This window comes from Elephas maximus, chromosome 6, assembly GCF_024166365.1.
Source record: "Elephas maximus indicus isolate mEleMax1 chromosome 6, mEleMax1 primary haplotype, whole genome shotgun sequence".
Taxonomy (NCBI): Eukaryota; Metazoa; Chordata; class Mammalia; order Proboscidea; family Elephantidae; genus Elephas; species Elephas maximus.
This window is the reverse complement of record NC_064824.1, coordinates 68144110-68162308: the sequence shown is the minus strand read 5'-3', so window position 1 is coordinate 68162308 and position 18199 is coordinate 68144110. Positions and strand designations below refer to the sequence as shown.

Here is an 18199-nt window from a genome sequence, read left to right as displayed (position 1 = left end):
CATTACTAACAATGCACAAACACCAGAAGAGAAACTAGATAACTAAACTGAGAACTCCTAAAAGTCAAACACTAATGCTCATCCAAAGATTTCACCAAAAGAGCAAAAAGATTTTGGGAAAAAGTTTTTGGCTGTGACAAATCTGATCGGCATCTGATCTCTAAAATCTACATGATACTGCAAAAACTCAACAACAAAAAGACAAATAACCCAATTAAAAAATGGGCAAAGGATATGAACAGGCACTTCACCAAAGAAGACATTCGGGCAGCTTACAGATACATGAGGAAATGCTAATGATAATTAGCCATTATAGAAATGCAAATCAAAACTACAAAGAGATGCCATTTCACCCCAACAAGGCTGGCATTCATCCAAGAAACACAAAATAATAAATGTTGGAGAGGTTGTGGAGAGACTGGAACACTTCGGAAATCAATTTGGCACTTCCTTAGAAAGCTAGAAATAAAAAGTACCATACAATTCAGCAATCCCACTCCTTAGAATATATCCAAGAGAAATAAAAGGCCTCACACAAACAGATATATGTACACCCATGTTCACTGCAGCACTGTTTATTAAGAGCAAAACGATGGAAGCAACCAAGGTGCCCATCAACAGATGAATGGATTAATAAATTATGGTATATTCACATATTGGAATACGATGCAACAATTAAGAACAGGGATGAATCCGTGCAACTTAACATGGAGGAAACTGGAAGGTATTATGCTGCGTGAAATCAGTCAGCTGCAAAAGGACAAACATTGTATGAGACCACTGTTATAAGAACTCAAGAAAAACTTTAAACACAGAAGAAAATATTCTTTGATGGTTACGAGGGAGGGGAGGGAAGGAGAGGGGTATTCACTATTTAGACAGTAGACAAGGACTATTTTAGGTGAAAGGAAAGAAAATACATAATACAGGAGAGATCAACACAACTGGACTAAATCAAAAGCAAAGAAGTTTCCTGAATACAACCAAACACCGCTGGGGACGGTGGTCTGGGGACCATGGTTTCAGGGGACATCTAGGTCAACTGGCGTAACAAAATGTATTAAGAAAACGTTCTGCATCCCACTTTGGAGAGTGCCGTTTGGGGTCTGAGACGTTAGCAAGCAGCCAACTAAGATGCATCAATTGGTCTCAGCCCACCTGGAACAAAGGAAAATGAAGAACACCAAAGACAGAAGGTATTTATGAGCTTAAGAGACAGAAAGGGCCACATAAACCAGAGACTACATCAGCCTGAGACCAGAAAAAATGGATGGTGCCCAGCTACCACCGATCACTGCCCTGACAGGGAACACAACAGAGAATTCCTGATGGAGCAGGAGAACAGTGGGATGCAGATCTCAAATCCTCGTAAAAATACCAGACTTAATGGTCTGATTGAGACTGTAGGGACCCCAAAGGACATGGTCCCTGGACCTTTTGTTAGCCCAAGACTGGAACCATTCCCAAAGCCAACTCTTCAAACAGGGATTGGACTGGATTATAAGACAGAAAATGATACTGGTGAGGAGCAAGCTACTTGGGTCAAGCAGACACATGAGACTACATGGGCAGCTTCTGTCTGGAGGTGAGATGAGAAGGTAGAGGGGGACAGGAGCTGGTTGAATGGTCACAGGGAATACAGGGTGGAGAGGAGGAGTGTGCTGTCTCATTAGGGGGAGAGCAGCTAAGAGTACACAGCAAGCTGTGTGTAAGTTTTTGTATGAGAGACTGACTTGATTTGTAAACTTCCACTTAAAGCACAATTAAAAAAAAAATTTCTTCAGCCTATTAACGGCTAACATTAGTTGAGAATTTATTACATGCCAAGTACTATGTTAATAATCACTTTACATGGATTATCTGAATTAGTTTTCACATAAACTCTAGGAGGTAGGTAATATTGCTATCACCATTTTTGAGATAAATAAGTTTTCCAAATTTATTGGAACATTAAACTACTTTTCCAGTAACCTGGTTCCATGGATAACACTGAAAGTTTTAAGAAGACTAACATGATTAAAATATATATTAGTAACTTTTATTCTGATTATATTATGCATAAGGAGACTGCTTTTACTATAAAAAAAATATTAGTATATAATTTAAAAAGTGTTTAACAAACTAAAACCTAAAAGTGTTTAAAAGACTAAATACTTCTAACAGAAAAATATCAAGATTAACTCAAGTTGCAGTATGGAGAGCTTTGTATTCTTTTTTATGTAGGTGTTAAGTCAATCAATGAAATCTTTTTAATATCTCCTTTCAAGATGAGGGTCAGTTATCTAAAGTTTTGCTAATTTAATCAAAAGCATACAAGTTGCACATTTACTAACCTGTTTTGCATTGAAACCTCTGCCAGCACAGAAATAATGCTGCAATCTGCCTATTTTCCTAGCCCCTACCATAATTAAATAATTACCAAATTTTAAGAGGAATCTTTTTCATCTTTGTATACTCCCTCATTCTATGGATGATGAAATACGCCCAGAGAAGGGAAGTGCCTTGCCTTAGTCACCGTCATAGTTACTGAAAAGGCTTAGAACAGAATCCAAGATTTCCTGCTTCCTAGTTATTTCTCTCACTCCATCTTTGGGGTTTTTATAATTAAAAGCATAAAATTTCTTTACATAAACACACACACACACCCTGCCAGGCCTTTCTTCCAAGGCTCTTCTGGGCGGATTCAAACTGCCAACCTTCCCTCTAGTATTTGAGGGCTCAACCATGTGCGCCACCCAAAGACTTCTGATATGTAATATTTTTTAAAAAAGTATGCTGAACACTGTATGATTAAATCCTATAAAAAATCCAGTAAAATAAGCATAAAATTCATGATGGTTTTATTCTCTTCACTTTCTGTCATAATAACACGCTGGCTCAGTGACAAAGAAGTAGGCCAATTAATCAGCCCTAATTTCATTGCCCCAGAAGAGAATGACCTTTCAACTCTGTTAATGCAATGCTTGACCTACTTGCTCTCACCATCATCTTCTCTGTGCTGATTGCTATAACAACTTACCTGGAACACAGAGTTCTATTTTCTGCAATATTTAATCAAATTCTTTACAGTTGTGACAAGTCTAAAATATAATAATGTGCTTAATCACAAGACATGCACATAGTTACTAAAACTAAGACCACTAAGACCTGTCTTTAATAAAACTTAAGATTTAATTATAACAAGTCTTAAAAAAATAAGATTTAACAATTTGTTCTATCTTTATGAACATTATGATTAAGGCGAGACTACATTATGAAAAATATATACACACACAATAAAAACAATTAAAAATATAAACATATATAATAAAAACATAATTCCAAATTCATTATACAATTGAGTTTCACATGCATGTATAATACGTGTGCGTGCACACACACACATTTATAGACACACTAAAGAAGCAATCTTATGCCAATTTTTTTGACCTCAGGAAAAAGAACTTAAGGAACTGAAGCCTGAAGTTGTTATACGTTAAAGATCATTCAAAAGTGTATTTGCAACAGATGTTCACTGAGCTCAGAATCAGCTTGGAAATTCCATCTCTGTTGTAAGAAATCTAAAGCTGGTAGATTATTTCTTACTTTAACTGGTCATAAGACAAATATATATTAAACAGAAGAGTTATCCTAAAGATATTTATAAATTGGTTCTATCTGAAATTGTACCACTGTTAAAATGTAACAAGATAAACTTAACTGGGTCAAATCATTCAAGATTTCACTCTTACCAGTTTAATCATCATTGGTCAAACCACTATCAGTGAAAAAATCTCAACTAACCAAATGACACTAAATTACCACGGGAAAATCTCAGTTTCTGTGTAACTGAATAACAAAAGTGAGGAAATGGCTCTGGTCCATTTATTCTAGGATGAAATAATAAGTATGGCTATACACCACTCACAGCAGAGCCAGCTTCCCCCAGTTCCTCTGTACACCCCTGAGAAATGAGCCTTGGAGATGTGGGAAAGGCGGCTTCACAAGTGTGGTCCAGGAGCAGCTCTTACTTTGAGTACCACATTTAAAACTGAACGAGAGTTCATTCCACTGCAGAGGAGAGGAGCTGTCCTGCCCTAAGCCAAGCAAGATCCCAAAATCTCTAAGCCTTGACAGTGGTAACTGTTAGCTATGGCATTTAGCTCCCGGAATACTCAAACTATAAATGCAGGAAGGCCTGGCTACTTGGGCCACAAATCTGAGGACCTTCAGTAAGGCTTTATAGAATAGTTAAAGCCACTTCTCTAACTCAAATTTCCATGCCACATTCTTAGCCCTTCATTCAAGTCCTCCTCAAATTAACAAAGTATTTTGTTTCCAACAGATAAACTACATGAGTCTTGGGGAGTAAATCTCATTTTGTCCTCTTAGCCTTATTTCTCAACAGGTCAACAGAATGTCAGTAAGTGCTAAAAAACAAGAAGAAAAACCTGAGCTAAAAAATTAACTGTTATCTTGCTTCTCCTTCCTTATTCGATTTCAATTTGGCAATGAGAGTGGTACAGTACTAGTTGAAATTATAATATAAATATTTATAGTCTATGAAGACTTGAACATATATTATAAAATTAAATTCTTACAACAATCCTCTGATTTGGGAATTATGAGGAACAGAACCCATGAAGTTAAATAAGTATTTTGTCCTAAATCTAATCCTCTATCTTGTCTACAAAATGCTGTCTCTTAATAATCAACTTCCTTTAAAAAGGCTTACCAAGTCCCTCATGTATCCCCAAAGCGCTCCTTATTACTGAAAGTGTTCAAGAAGAGAGTAAATATATAATCAGGAGGGTGGGTAATAGATGCCTGACTGGATAAGATTCAGACTACATAGCTTCTTAGCTCTAAGACTCTCATTCTACTTATCAAGCTATTTCATCAACAGCTTCTACCTTATTTTCTATTTAGGCATTACTTAAAGAGCAAAACTAAAAGAGAAAACAGAAAAAACTCACAAAACCACAATAAAATATTGTGTAGGGCTGTAAATTATCTAAAGAATAATTCTACAAGCTTCTAGACTGCAGCTCTAAGCCTAGCTATTTAACTTTCATGCTGAATGTTACCGATGCTAATTAACAGAAATAAACCCTTAGATTTGCAAACATCACAGAGTTAACCATCATGAACGTCTGTCAGGAAATAGATGATCCAGTCTAATCTACTAATTTTATAGCTCAGGAAACTGAAGCCAAAAGCATCAAATGTTTTGCCTAAGCACATGCCAGACCAAAAATCTAACCCTATTGACTCTTCCTTTGGTGTTGCTTTGTCCACTACACAAATATCTTTCACATTGGCCCTAAAAAACTGTGAGACTCAAGTTAACTTGCTTGCCAGAAGAAAAAATATTTCCAGATATTACAAAATCTGCTTTTAACAATCAAACCTGACAGCCTACTGAACTCAGAAGGCAATTTCCACATTTCTACAGTTATTTATGCATTTTGATCATTATAATAATTACGAATAATCTTTAGGAGAGCTATCCTAAAGATATTTATAATGTTAGAATTTTGCAGCAATAAAGGACAATGATGAATCTGTGAAACATTTCATAACATGGAGGAATCTGGAAGGCAGAGTTTAAACAGTGAAGAAAACATTCTTTGATGGTTACAAGAGCGGGGAGGAGGGATGGAGAGGGGTATTCCCTAGCGAGCTAGTACACAAGAACTGTTTTATATGAAGGGAAAGACAACACACAATATAGGCGAGGTCAGCACAACTGGACTAAACCAAAAGCAAAGAAATTCCCTGAATAAACTGAACGCTTCAAAGGCCAGCGTAGCAGGGGCAGGGGTTTGGGGACCATGGTTTCAGGGGACATCTAAGTCAATTGGCATTATAAAATCTATTAAGAAAACATTCTGCATACTACCATGGAGAGAGGCTTCTGGGGTCTTAAAAGCTAGCAAGCAGCCATCTAAGATACATCAATTGGTCTCAACCCACCTGGATCAAAGGAGAATGAAGAACACCAAGGACACAAGGTAATTACGAGCCCAAGAGACAGAAGGGGTCACATAAACGAGAGACTACATCAGCCTGAGACCAGAAGAGCTAGATGGTGCCTGGCTACAACCGATGACTGCCCTGACAGGGAACACACCAGATAACCCCTGAGGGAGCAGGACAGCTGTGGGATGCAGACCCCAAATTCTTGTAAAAAGACCAAACTTAATCTTCTGACTGAGACTAGAAGGACCCTGGTGGTCATGGCTCCCACACCTTCTGTTGGCCCAGGAGAGGAACCATTCCCAAAGCCAACTCTTCAGACAGGCATTGGACTGGGCAATGGGTTGGAGACGGATGCTGGTGTGGAGTGAGCTTCTTGGATCAGGTGGACACTTGAAGCTATGTTGGCATCTCCTCCCTGGAGGGGAGATGAGAGGGTAGAGGCGGTTAAAAGCTGGCGAAGTGGACATAAAAAAAGTGAGTGGAGGGAGGAAGCGGGCTGTCTCATTCGGAGGAGAGGAATTGGGAGTATGTATGGGGAGTATGTAGCAAGGTGTATATAAGTTTTTGTGTGAGAGACTGACTTGATTTGTAAACTTTCACTTAAAGCACAATACAAATTAAAAAAAAGAACAGATTGAGCAAGCAGCAAAGCAAACAGAGTTGGGTAAACATAAAAGCAATACCCCCTGAGCTCTCCAAGGAATAGACGCTGAAAAGACAAAAAGGCCTTCCCCTATAGCCAAAAGAGGAAGCCTTCCCCTATACCAAAACCAAACCCACTGCTGTCGAGTCGGTTCCAACTCATAGCAACCCTATATAACAGAGCAGAACTGTCCCTTAGGGTTTCCAAGGAGCACCTGGCAGATTCAAACTGCTGACCTGCAGCATTTAACCACTATGCCACCAGGGTGTCCCTTCCCCTATAAAAACCAAAAAACCAAACCCAGTGCCGTCGAGTTGATTCTGACTCATAGCAACCCTACAGGACAGAGTAAAATGAATTCAGACTTCTAGCATCCTAAACTGTGACAAAATAAATTTCTTTTTTGTTAAAGCCAAAAAAGAGAAAACATTCTGCATCCCACTTTGGAGAGTGGCGTCTGGGGTCTTAAATGCTAGCAAGAGACCATCTAAGATGCATCAATTGGTCTCAACCCGCCTGGACCAAAGGAGAATGAAGAACACCAAAGACATAAGGGAATTATGAGCCCAAGAGACAGAACAGGCCACATAAACCTGTGACTTCATCAGCCTGAGACCAGAAGAGTTAGATGGTGCCTGGCTACAACCGATGACTGCCCTGACAAGGAACACAACAGAGAACCCCTGAGGGAGGAGGAGAGCAGTGGGATGCAGATCTCAAATTCTCAAAAAAAGACCAGAATTAATGGTCTGACTGAGACTAGAACGACCCCGGAGGTCATGGTCCCCAGACCTTCTGTGAGCCCAAGACAGGGGAACCATTCCCAAAGCCAACTCTTCAGACAGGGATTGGACTGGACTCTGGAACAGAAAATGATACTGCTGAGGGGTGAGCTTCTTGGATTAGGTAGAGGCATGGAACTATGTTGGTGGCTCCTGTCTGGTGGGGAGATGAGAGGGCAGAGGGGGTCAGAGGCTGACTGAATGGACATGAAAATAGAGAGTGGAGAGAACGAGTGTGCTGTCCTACTGTGGGGAGAGCAACTAGGAGTATATGTTGTTGTTAGGTGCCGTTGAGTCAGTTCCCACTCACAGCGACCCTATGCACAATAGAACGGAACACTGCCCAGTCCTGCGCCATTCGTACAATCGCTGTTATGCTTGATATGCTTGAGCTCATTGTTGCAGCCACTGTGTCAGTCCACCTCGTTGAGGGTCTTCCTCTTTTCTGCTGACCCTGTACTCTGCCAAGCATGATGTCCTTCTCCAGGGACTCATCCCTCCTGACAAAATGTCCAAAGTATGTAAGACACAGTCTTGCCATCCTTGCTTCTAAGGAGCATTCTGGTTGTACTTCTTCTAAGACAGATTTGTTCGTTCTTTTGGCAGTCCATAGTATATTCAGTATTCTTCACCAACACCACAATTCAAAGGCGTCAACTCTTCTTGGGTCTTCCTTATTCATTGTCCAGCTTTCACATGCATATGATGTGATTGAAAATACCATGGCTTGGGTCAGGCGCACCTTAGTCTTCAGGGTGACATCTTTGCTCTTCAACACTTTGAAGAGGTCCTTTGCAGCAGATTTGCCCAATGCAATGCATCTTTTCATTTCTTGACTGCTGCTTCCATGGCTGTTGATTATGGATCCAAGTAAAATGAAATCCTTGACAACTTCAATTTTTTCTCCGTTTATCATGATGTTGCTCATGGGTCCAGTTGTGAGGATTTTTGTTTTCTTTATGTTGAGGTGCAATCCATACTGAAGGCTGTGGTCTTTGATCTTCATTAGTACGTGCTTCAAGTCCTCTTCACTTTCAGCAAGCAAGGTTCTGTCATCTGCATAATGCAGGTTGTTAATGAGTCTTCCTCCAATCCTGATGCCCCGTTCTTCTTCATATAGTCCAGCTTCTCAGATTATTTGTTCAGCATACAGATTAAATAGGTATGGTGATATCCTAGGCATTAGTGAGCTGAAATGGACTGGTATTGGCCATTTTGAATTGGACAATCATATAGTCTACTATGCTGGGAATGACAACTCGAAGAGGAATGGTGTTTCATTCATCACCAAAAAGAACGTTTCAAGATCTATCCTGAAGTGCAATGCTGTCAGTGATAGGATAATATCCATTAGGAGTATATAGCAAGGTGTATATAAATTTTTGTATGAGAGACTGACTTGATTCGTATACTTTCACTTAAAGCACAAAAAAAAAAAAATTAAAAAAGTGTTGAAAGCCTATTAACTCTACTGAAATCTATTGAGTTTCATACCTACTGTCAAATCACTTGAATGAAGAAAGTAAATGAATCATTTTAAAAAAACACTTTCTTAATAAAAAGTTATGCCTTCAACTTCTGTATCTGCTTTGTCCTACATAAGTTGCTAACCAAGTTGGTGGTACTTATCAGTGTATATAGCTATTTGTAACAAAAACTCTAAATCTCAATTATCTTTCAAAGTCTTGTTCAAATGCCATGTGAATTCACCAAAAGCTTCAGATTCTACCTGCTAAATATGATTCCAAACCTCCAAATCTCCTATACTTCTCTGTAGAACACTTTTTGTCTTATAGTAAATTATCTAGCATTAGTCTTATTTGCTGATCTCGAGGTCCTTAACGACTGATTATCCCTCCTGGATAATCAAAGGGTCTAGATCTCTGACTTAGAAATCAACAGAGCTATATGTGGAAGCAGATACAGATGGTCCGCAACAGGAACAAGGGGAAAACAACCAGCAAACTGGTAGGGAATAAAGAGAACTAAGTGGTATCTGGAAACCCTGGCGGTGTAGTGGTTAACCAGCTGCTAACCAAAAAGTCAGCAGTTCAAAATCTGCCAGGCGCTTCCTGGAAACTCTATGCGGCACCTCTACTCTGTCCTATAGGGTCACTATGAGTCAGAATCGACTTGACAGCAACAGGTTTGGTTTTTTTTTGTTTGTTTGTTTTAGTGGTATCTATGAAGAAGGAATCAGGACTTCAGAAATGGTCTAAAAGAGTGGCCCAAAACAAAAATAGAATTTACAGTAAAGGGTTAGAAAAAGAAAACAGACAAGATAACAGAAAGATTAGTAAAGCAGAGCTGGAAAGATCCCAAGGCAACAGTGTGCAGCAAGATACCTTTGACTAAGCCCATGGATGAACAGAAAGTTCTTAAAGTTTTGCAACCTTCATGACACATAAGGGCAGGGAGTATGTCTTACATAACTGAATTTAGAATCAGAAGTGCTGGGTTCAAGTGCAAGCTCTGACATTTTCTAGCTGTGTGACTTGGCAAGTCAATCACTCTGAACTTCAGTTGCCTTTTCAATGAAAAAGAGATAATACCTATTTCACAAGGTCATTCCAAAGATTAAGTAAAATAATTTATGTGCAAGTACTTTACAAACTTTAAAACTACAAATGTAAGGTATTATTAAAATACCATAGTATGATGCTAGCTGAACTAATTTTTATTTTGATTGGGACCTACTAACTTTACCTGAACACTTGAAAAACTTGTTTGAAGATGTAGGTGTCAAATAGCATTATTCTACTTCAATCTTATTTGATTTCTCAGTATAAATTTGGGCAGTAATATCTTCTGCTTTTGTTCTTGTAGAAAGAAAAATCTTTTCTTTCTGTGTCTGTGTGTCCATAATTACGTATCTGGCGTGACTCAGTCCTGTCCATGCTAAGTTTATTAAATGTTTTCCTGATTAGACTAATCTTCAGTTTCACCCAGAAGTTATGATGGAACAGTATTCCAAAAATGTGGTGTTCTTAGAATGAGTAAATAAAAGTTCCCTTATCTTTAAAAAAAAAAAAAAAAAAAAAAAAAACATTTTCTCTCTCTTTCCCCAAAGATATTACAGGGGGAAAAAAAGACATTTTAAAAAAACAAGAAATTTAAAAGGTGATGGAGACAGAAGAGAAAAGGAAATACATATGGGGATTCCCTAGAGAAAAGGACAAATTTTTGCTTAATAATACCATTAAAGTTTCATTGGAAGACTAAAAAAAAAAAATAGAGAGACAGATATCTGATCTGAGATCCTATATAGTATCATTCAGTTTAAGTCCTGGATGTCAACTTATGTTGGGTTTCATAGATTGCTTGTAGCCTGAGAAAGTAATAAGTCTGTTAAGTTTATACACATGCAAAATAGTAGGATTTTATACAAGAAACAATACATTCTATATTCATGAATTACAGAGCTGTTTTTTATAAATATTAGTATAAATAATAAATAATTGAACAATAATAAGTCATGTGAAAACCAAAACCACTATTAATTTATATTTAGGATGAACTCTTTATGACCTTTTCTATACTCTCTAATTCACTAAAGTGAGTTGGGGTGGGGCTGACAGCTGAAGTGGTGTCCAGCAGAATTTTATTAATATGTTCAAGATTCTGGATAGATCCATCCTTTACAAGTCTCTGGATAAGTTTAAGTACCTCAGTAAAAAAAAAAGGGAAGTGGATTTTTCGAACAAAAAACTGTAATCCATTTACTAAATACTTCTGTGTAGTAAAGAATTTGGGATTTGCCCAGGAAGTATAGACTTTGTCCCCAGTTCCTGGAAGGTAATCTACAAACTTTGCAATTTCCAAAGTGATAGGGGTGTCTTTGTATTCATGGTGAGCTATTGTGGTACCAGCTTGACCTCTAGAGGAGGAAGAGGGCTGGGAACTGAATTCAACCATGTGGGCGATCAATCAATCATGCCTACACAATGAAGTTCTAATAAAAACTCTGGACAGTGAAGCTCAAGTGAGCTTCCCTGGTTGGCAACACTTGGTGCATATTGTCACACATCAATTCTAAGAGAGTAACACATGCTGAGGACAATGGAAGCTTTGTGTCTGGAACTCTCTCAGACTCTGCCCTATGTGTCTCCTCCCTTGGCTGATTTTAATGTACCCTTTTAATAATAATAGCTCTCAGTGAGTTCTGTGAGTCCTTTTAGCAATTATTCAATCTGAGGGTGGTTTTGAGAAACCCCTAAACTTGAAGTTGGTGTCAGGAGTTAGGGCAATCTTTAAGACTGTGCTTTCAGACTTTGCAGTTTGGCTAACTCGAACCCCCAAAAACCCACTGCCATTGAGCCAATTCCAACTCATAGCGACCCTATAGGACTAAGCAAAACTGCCCCATAGGGTTTCCAAGGCTGTAAGTCCTTATGGTAGTAGACTGCCACATCTTTCTCCCACAGAGTGGCTGGTGGGTTCAAACTACCAACCTTTTGGTTAGCAGTCAAGCACTTTAACCACTGCGCCACCAGGGTCCCTCACTGGCTAACTCTAGATACCTCCCAATATAACAATTTCTGAAATACTCTCAGTCAATGCAAAATAGCAATTAAGAAAAAATTAAGAAAGAATATTTTCTATAACTGAAATTATAGGATCTAATGATTTAAACAGACTAGAATTTAAAACTCCTAAGTAGCAACAACTTTTCCTTTAAAACAGACCACTAAATCACTAAGTATAAACAGGGATTAGAGGCATACATTAAGAGATGAACAAATACTAAATCCTCAGTAAAAAGTGACTTCTAAAATCTTAAATTTGTAGGAATCAAGTAACATTCCAAAATATTAAAATTTAATATAACTATTAAGACCCTAAAAATAACTCTGTTGGAATTTTATGTAAGTTTGTGCCTTTATGTTGTATACAATCTTGAGGTCAACCCAAAATTACATACATATACCTTTTAAAAATAATATAGGGCAGTGGGGTGGTGCAAACTACTAGCCAAAAGGTTGGTGGTTCAAACCCATCCAGAGGCAACTCAGAAGACATGTCTGGCAATCTGCTTCTGAAAGGTCATAGCCTTGAAAACTCTATGGAACAGTTCTACTCTGCACGCATGGGGTCACCATGAGTCATAAATGACTTGATGGCAACAACAAAATAATAATATATCTATTTTGTTATAAAACCAAAACGTATTATTAGTATTTAGTATTTTAAGGGTATATGTTCATATTACAAAAGAATATATTATGTATTTTAAACAAGTTTTATTTCCCATAATTAGCAATACAGGTAATATTTCTTACTAGGTAATATTTCAACACCATTGATTTGGGGCCAATAATAAGCTATTCCAAAAATCTAAACCCATGGCCTCTGCACCAGCAGGACTCCAATCACAGCATAAAACCAAACCAAACCCTGTCCTGTCGAGTCAATTCCGACTCATAAATACTCATGTGATTCTTCTAAATATAAGATTAACCATTTAAAGTATATAACACCATTGAAACTGATCATATATAAGATAAAATGTATTTGAAAATACACTAAAAGACCACTTTGCCTGTATGCGCTTTTGAAATGACACAATTAGAACTAAAACAGAATTTAGCACTTACTCAAACAAGACCTTTTGCCAGCTGTGCTTGCACCACCTGAACACAAATTGCCTCCTCGATGAATTAATTCAAGCTCCAAATTGGTTCTGTAAGTAAAGCATTAAAATATATTTCAGTCATTAAGCTGAATCAATGCTTTTTAATTTTTCATTGACATGCTTGAATCGACCTAATAGATTTCTTCAACTTCATTATTTGCAAAAGCACAGTTTATACAATATAATAATCATATTTACGTGATATTTAGAAATAAAAAAGGAAGCAGCTTATCCATCCTCACTTATATGTTCATATTTGTACCTGCAAAAAATTGCACACATCACAGTGTAATTCTTGCAATGTCCCAACTGATGGCAAATACTAAAAACTAGGCCTCAAGAAAAGAAACTGCAACATATTTCATAAACCTGCAATATGAATATGATGAAAGAATTTATACTGTAACTGTCAGCCACTGAGTCAGTAGTTACTATCATATAAAACAGAAATGCATACCAATTTTTCTATCAGAAAATTGTATTCCTCACTGGAGCTTTGATGGTAACTTTAAATCAGTATTAAGAAACAAAATCACTATTATCAAAGTGGCTATAAACAACACATATAATTAAAAGCTGTGTCTTTTACGGGCTCCTAAAATTACAGTTTTATTAAAATACACTGTAACTATTGACATTGTTACACATCAGTATTGTTTATATGACCTAAAATCGCAACATATTCAGCAATTATTAGCTTATACAATGGCAATAATTAGTAAACAGACATTTCAAGAATCAAATGCAGAATCTAAAGATTTACTCAAAAACAGTTAATAGTAAGATAGCCAATTAGTTATGCCCAAATAACAAATAAAAATTTTAAGTGATAATTTAAACTGTATTTTACTTCAAGAGTATTAATAAACACACCTTCATTTTTTACAGCTAAAACTGAATCAACTACTGAACAGTTTGTGTAGAAACTGTCAAATGGTAACCTAATTTGCTGTGTAAACTTTCACCGAAAACACAGTAAAACATTATTTAAAAAAAATTGAATTAACTACTTTATACTCAAGACATGCATTGAACGCTAATAGCGAGATGATATCCCTCCTTTAAAAATACTGCAAATTTCAAGCTTACTCTTTGCAACTGAATTCAAGAAAAAACATTAACCTGTTTTATTTAAAACAAAATGTTTTGAGCCGTTTTTGATTATATTTTCATGTATTTATAAACACAAACTGTTAAAAATATTAATATTCCCACATCTGTAGCATTTGCCACCCATTTCTAAAGGAATGCTTTAATCCTCTCTAGTCAGGGGAAAAAAAGCAATTTAACACTGATAATGTTCCTGCTCAGAGCTCCATCTGGTTGCTGCTGATAAGGGCATCTGTGTGACAAGGGAATTTTCCACCCTTCAGGCGATTTGCATTGCTCACTGAACTTCTAAAAACCTACCAGCAAGGAAGCAGGGACAAGGATTTCATATTAGTGGACAGAAAGCGAGCGGAGACCAGCATGTGTTCCTTCATCAAGGGAATATAAATGAGATCAATATATTTTGTTTTCACAATCTTCTGTTACCTAATCTGTAGAAAAAAATTAATGGCTATATTCTCTTATAAAAACTAAAATTTCCTAGGTAGTACTTTTAAATGAGCTAACCAGAAACACAAACGATTCTTACAAATGAATGTCTGAACCAGAATGTCAACTTTTATTTCACCAGTTTGCAAAAATATTCATTAAAATATTAATACAATAACAATCCCATTAATTCAACCACAACATAAAGTACTTTAAGAAATGACAAACGTTTCACCAAGAATTTGATTTTAAAGAATACTTGGAAAAAAAGGCACTAAATCTAATTAATTATTTCAGGTCATGGTGAGATCTCCTGCACAACATTCCTTCTAAGTTAAAGAACAAAAACTACCTATCCAAAGTGTTAATACCATACAATGATACCTACCCTTTAAAAAATCAATGTTAGAGGCCCTCACCACCAATCTTATTTGTTTACATCAAATTGAACCATTAACTTGATACTTGCTAGAGTAAAGAACAAATTTTCTAACACAAAAATATTCAAATAAGTTTGGAAGAAAAAAAAGAAGGAAATGTAGGCATTTTGAAAGAATGATGAGAAAGACTGTTTCCCTTATAAAAATAAAGGCTTATCTTGACTATGGGGTCACCATGAGTCAGGGGCCACCTGATGGTGGCTAACAATGACCATGCAGGCCACTGAAATATATCCATAAAAAAACTCCTCCAACTGTGCTGCAATATTTTTTTTTTACATGACCAAAGTCTGCTCCTTCCTTCTATCCTCATTTGGCAACAACTTCTATTTTTAGAGCTATAATTTTAACTAATACACACACACAAATATAATAGTATAGTGGAACTAGCAAGGACTTTACAAAAAGACCTGGGCTCAAGGCCTGAACCTTGAGCTAGTTACTCAGTTTTTCTCAAAGAAAAAAAATTCATCATCCAAACCACAGCCTGGATCATACAAGACTCAGTTAAGTTCTAACTCTTCCAAGAAGCCTTCCTGGAACAGGAAAAAAGCACTTCCATATACTTCATATTTCAATTTGTTTATCTTCTCTTTTCTACATGACATTTTTAAGAAGCAAATTATATAGTTTTATATAGATCGATGTATTTTAGTTTTGTCTCTCCAACTACATTTGCAAATCCCTGGACAGTATTTCAGTTTTCAGTTAGAGCTTCTAAATTCCTCTTGGTACCCAGCAAAGTGCTCAAAAAATTCTGAGGACCTGACCATCTCTTTGTTTTGATATGTAGCCAATGCTCAGATTCTCTTTAATCCTGCAGTTTATTCTCTTTCTTTTGCTGACTCTTCTATTGCCTTAAACCCAGCAGAGGACAAAAAAGAGGAGGAATACTTGTTTTCTAAAACTTTTTTTTTAAAGGATTCACAATTTGGTATTTTAGCAAGTATTTCTTTTATTTCTACCATAATTACAAAATTTAGACTTATAATAATGCAACTAATGTATAAAGCAAAGTACCTTCACTTTACTGAGCAGTTTACCCAGTAATGATTTAAAGATGTCTCTCCATTTACACCTCAGTTATTCATGTTTCATCTTCTTTCGTTTCCATGTTTCTCACTATATACAGGTCAAGTACTACTCATAATACCTCTACACTATATGTAACCTGAGTCCAAAAGTCTTTGGAAAAATCATTTACTGAAATTTGTGTCATTCATTATCTCAATAATGAAATAAATACACTGGTATTTAAGTGAAGAAAGCTTTCTTCCCCAATATTAACTTCCCATAACTCATTTAAATGACTGATATTTGCTATAGAATGTTTTTTGGAAACACATTAAAGCCTGTATATAGTGATTTTGATTAATTTTAATGCAAACAAAAAGGTAACATTCCAACAGTTTCTCCTCTGCTACCCTCAGAAAATCCTTCAAGCCTTCATCATACAAATAAAATAAAAAACAGAAGTTTACTGTCCTACCCCCCCCCGAAAAAGCTCTAAAACAATTATTGTATTACCAGCTAGTTACCCATTAGAGATGTTTTGTTCCTAAACATCAAAAAATTTAAGTTCACTAAAGAAGACAAACAAATCTGCTTATTTGGCTAGGAGAAATTCAGCTCTGAAGAACTAGGTTGGCTAGGAGAAATTCAGCTCTGAAGAACTAGGTTGTAGTCCATTCAAATTACTAGTGCCAAATACAAATGAATTTGCAAGTTGTAAGGAATTACACATTTAAAAATCATCATATTTATGCATTTTAATTCAAAAGTTAAATAATTCAAAAGTAAATTTACTGCTAAATATTTTATTTAAATATTGCTAAATTTTAATACCTACCTTTTAGGAAAAAATATTTCTGCTATCATAAATACTTATGAAATAAGGTTATATGTTAGGTATAAAATAAGTATAAAGACCAGGTTTCCTACCTTGAGAAAACTACATCCTATTCAAAATAAAACACACTTTTTACTTCAATTCATGATTTTGTTAATTTTTAAGTCCTTTTTTTTTTGTTGTTATTTTGTTTTTAATGACTAAAGTAAAATTTAGAGGAGACATGCAACCTTATTGTGAGAATTTTGAAATGGCCTGAGTAATTCCAGCCAAAGAATAATGAGGTTTTTAAGGATTACATACTTCCACTTTCTAAATCATGTTAGAGTTTGCCATTGGGGGTCAGAGAAGGATGGGGTGTAAAGCATATTTTCTGTTTTTCTACCTACATCCTCAGGAAAGCATTTGACATCTATCTACTTCTCTACAAAATAAAAAAAAATGAAAATGTGTCGATACAAAAAGTCTCCCACTCCCATTGCAGGCTTTATTCTATATATTTAAACCAAGAAACTGTGATCTAAAAATTCACTGAACTAAATTTAAATCGAAGTATTTGATTTACCAAGTATAGTAAAATTCCATATATATATACTCCCATTCAATCAGGATTTTCTCATAAAGCCAACTGTAATAAGAATCAGAACTCATAAATTCATAAGCTGATGACATAAATGTATACATATTAAAAAGCATAACTGAGTTGGTCTATATTCACCCCAATCTAACTTTATAACTATAATACTGTACAGAAGTTTTGCAAAAATCTGAAACCCTGGCAAGATTAAATTATATTTTGTTTAGTTTTCACATATAGTTTACTGAAAGTATACAATAACTGGTAACTTTCCAGAAATAAAATATTAAATTAACTGCTTTTATCTTCCCTAAAGTATTCTGGAAAAATAACAATCATCTGTTGCTGTTGTGTGCTGTCGAGTTGATTTTGACTCATAGCCACCCTACAGGACAGAGTAGAACTGCCCCATAGAGTTTCCAAGGAGCAGGTGGTGGATTCAAACTGCCAACCTTTTGGTTAGCAGCCTGAGCTCTTAACGAGTTTGTCACCAGGGCTCCAGCAATAATCCAGTAATATGCAAAAACTAGAAAATTATTTCTCAATCCATTAGATCCTTTTACACACACCCATATATAGTATTTGCATTCTCAGACAAAAGACTAATGTTTCTTTATCATGAGCTATCTATCACTTGCTTGCTGCCAATTTTTCCAAGTTTGGCTATAATTTTCCTAGGTTACAGAGACCACATACACTTCATTTGCTCTTTTGTTACTCTCTTCTCCAGGCATAGGGCAGAGAGAAGGGCCATGACGAACTACATGTATATAAGA

The 18199-nt window shown here is 36.3% G+C and overlaps 1 protein-coding gene across 4 annotated transcripts in view; it reads right to left on the bottom strand.

Annotated features, from left to right (window-relative positions):
- Positions 1 to 18199, bottom strand: part of UBR3 (ubiquitin protein ligase E3 component n-recognin 3) — a 236017-nt gene that overhangs the window by 47552 nt on the left and 170266 nt on the right. For all 4 annotated transcript variants that reach the window (XM_049887378.1, XM_049887377.1, XM_049887379.1 and 1 more), the window contains exon 30: positions 12981 to 13066. In XM_049887378.1, coding sequence (XP_049743335.1) covers positions 12981 to 13066 — 86 coding nt within the window. The remainder of the gene's footprint in view (positions 1 to 12980; positions 13067 to 18199) is intronic.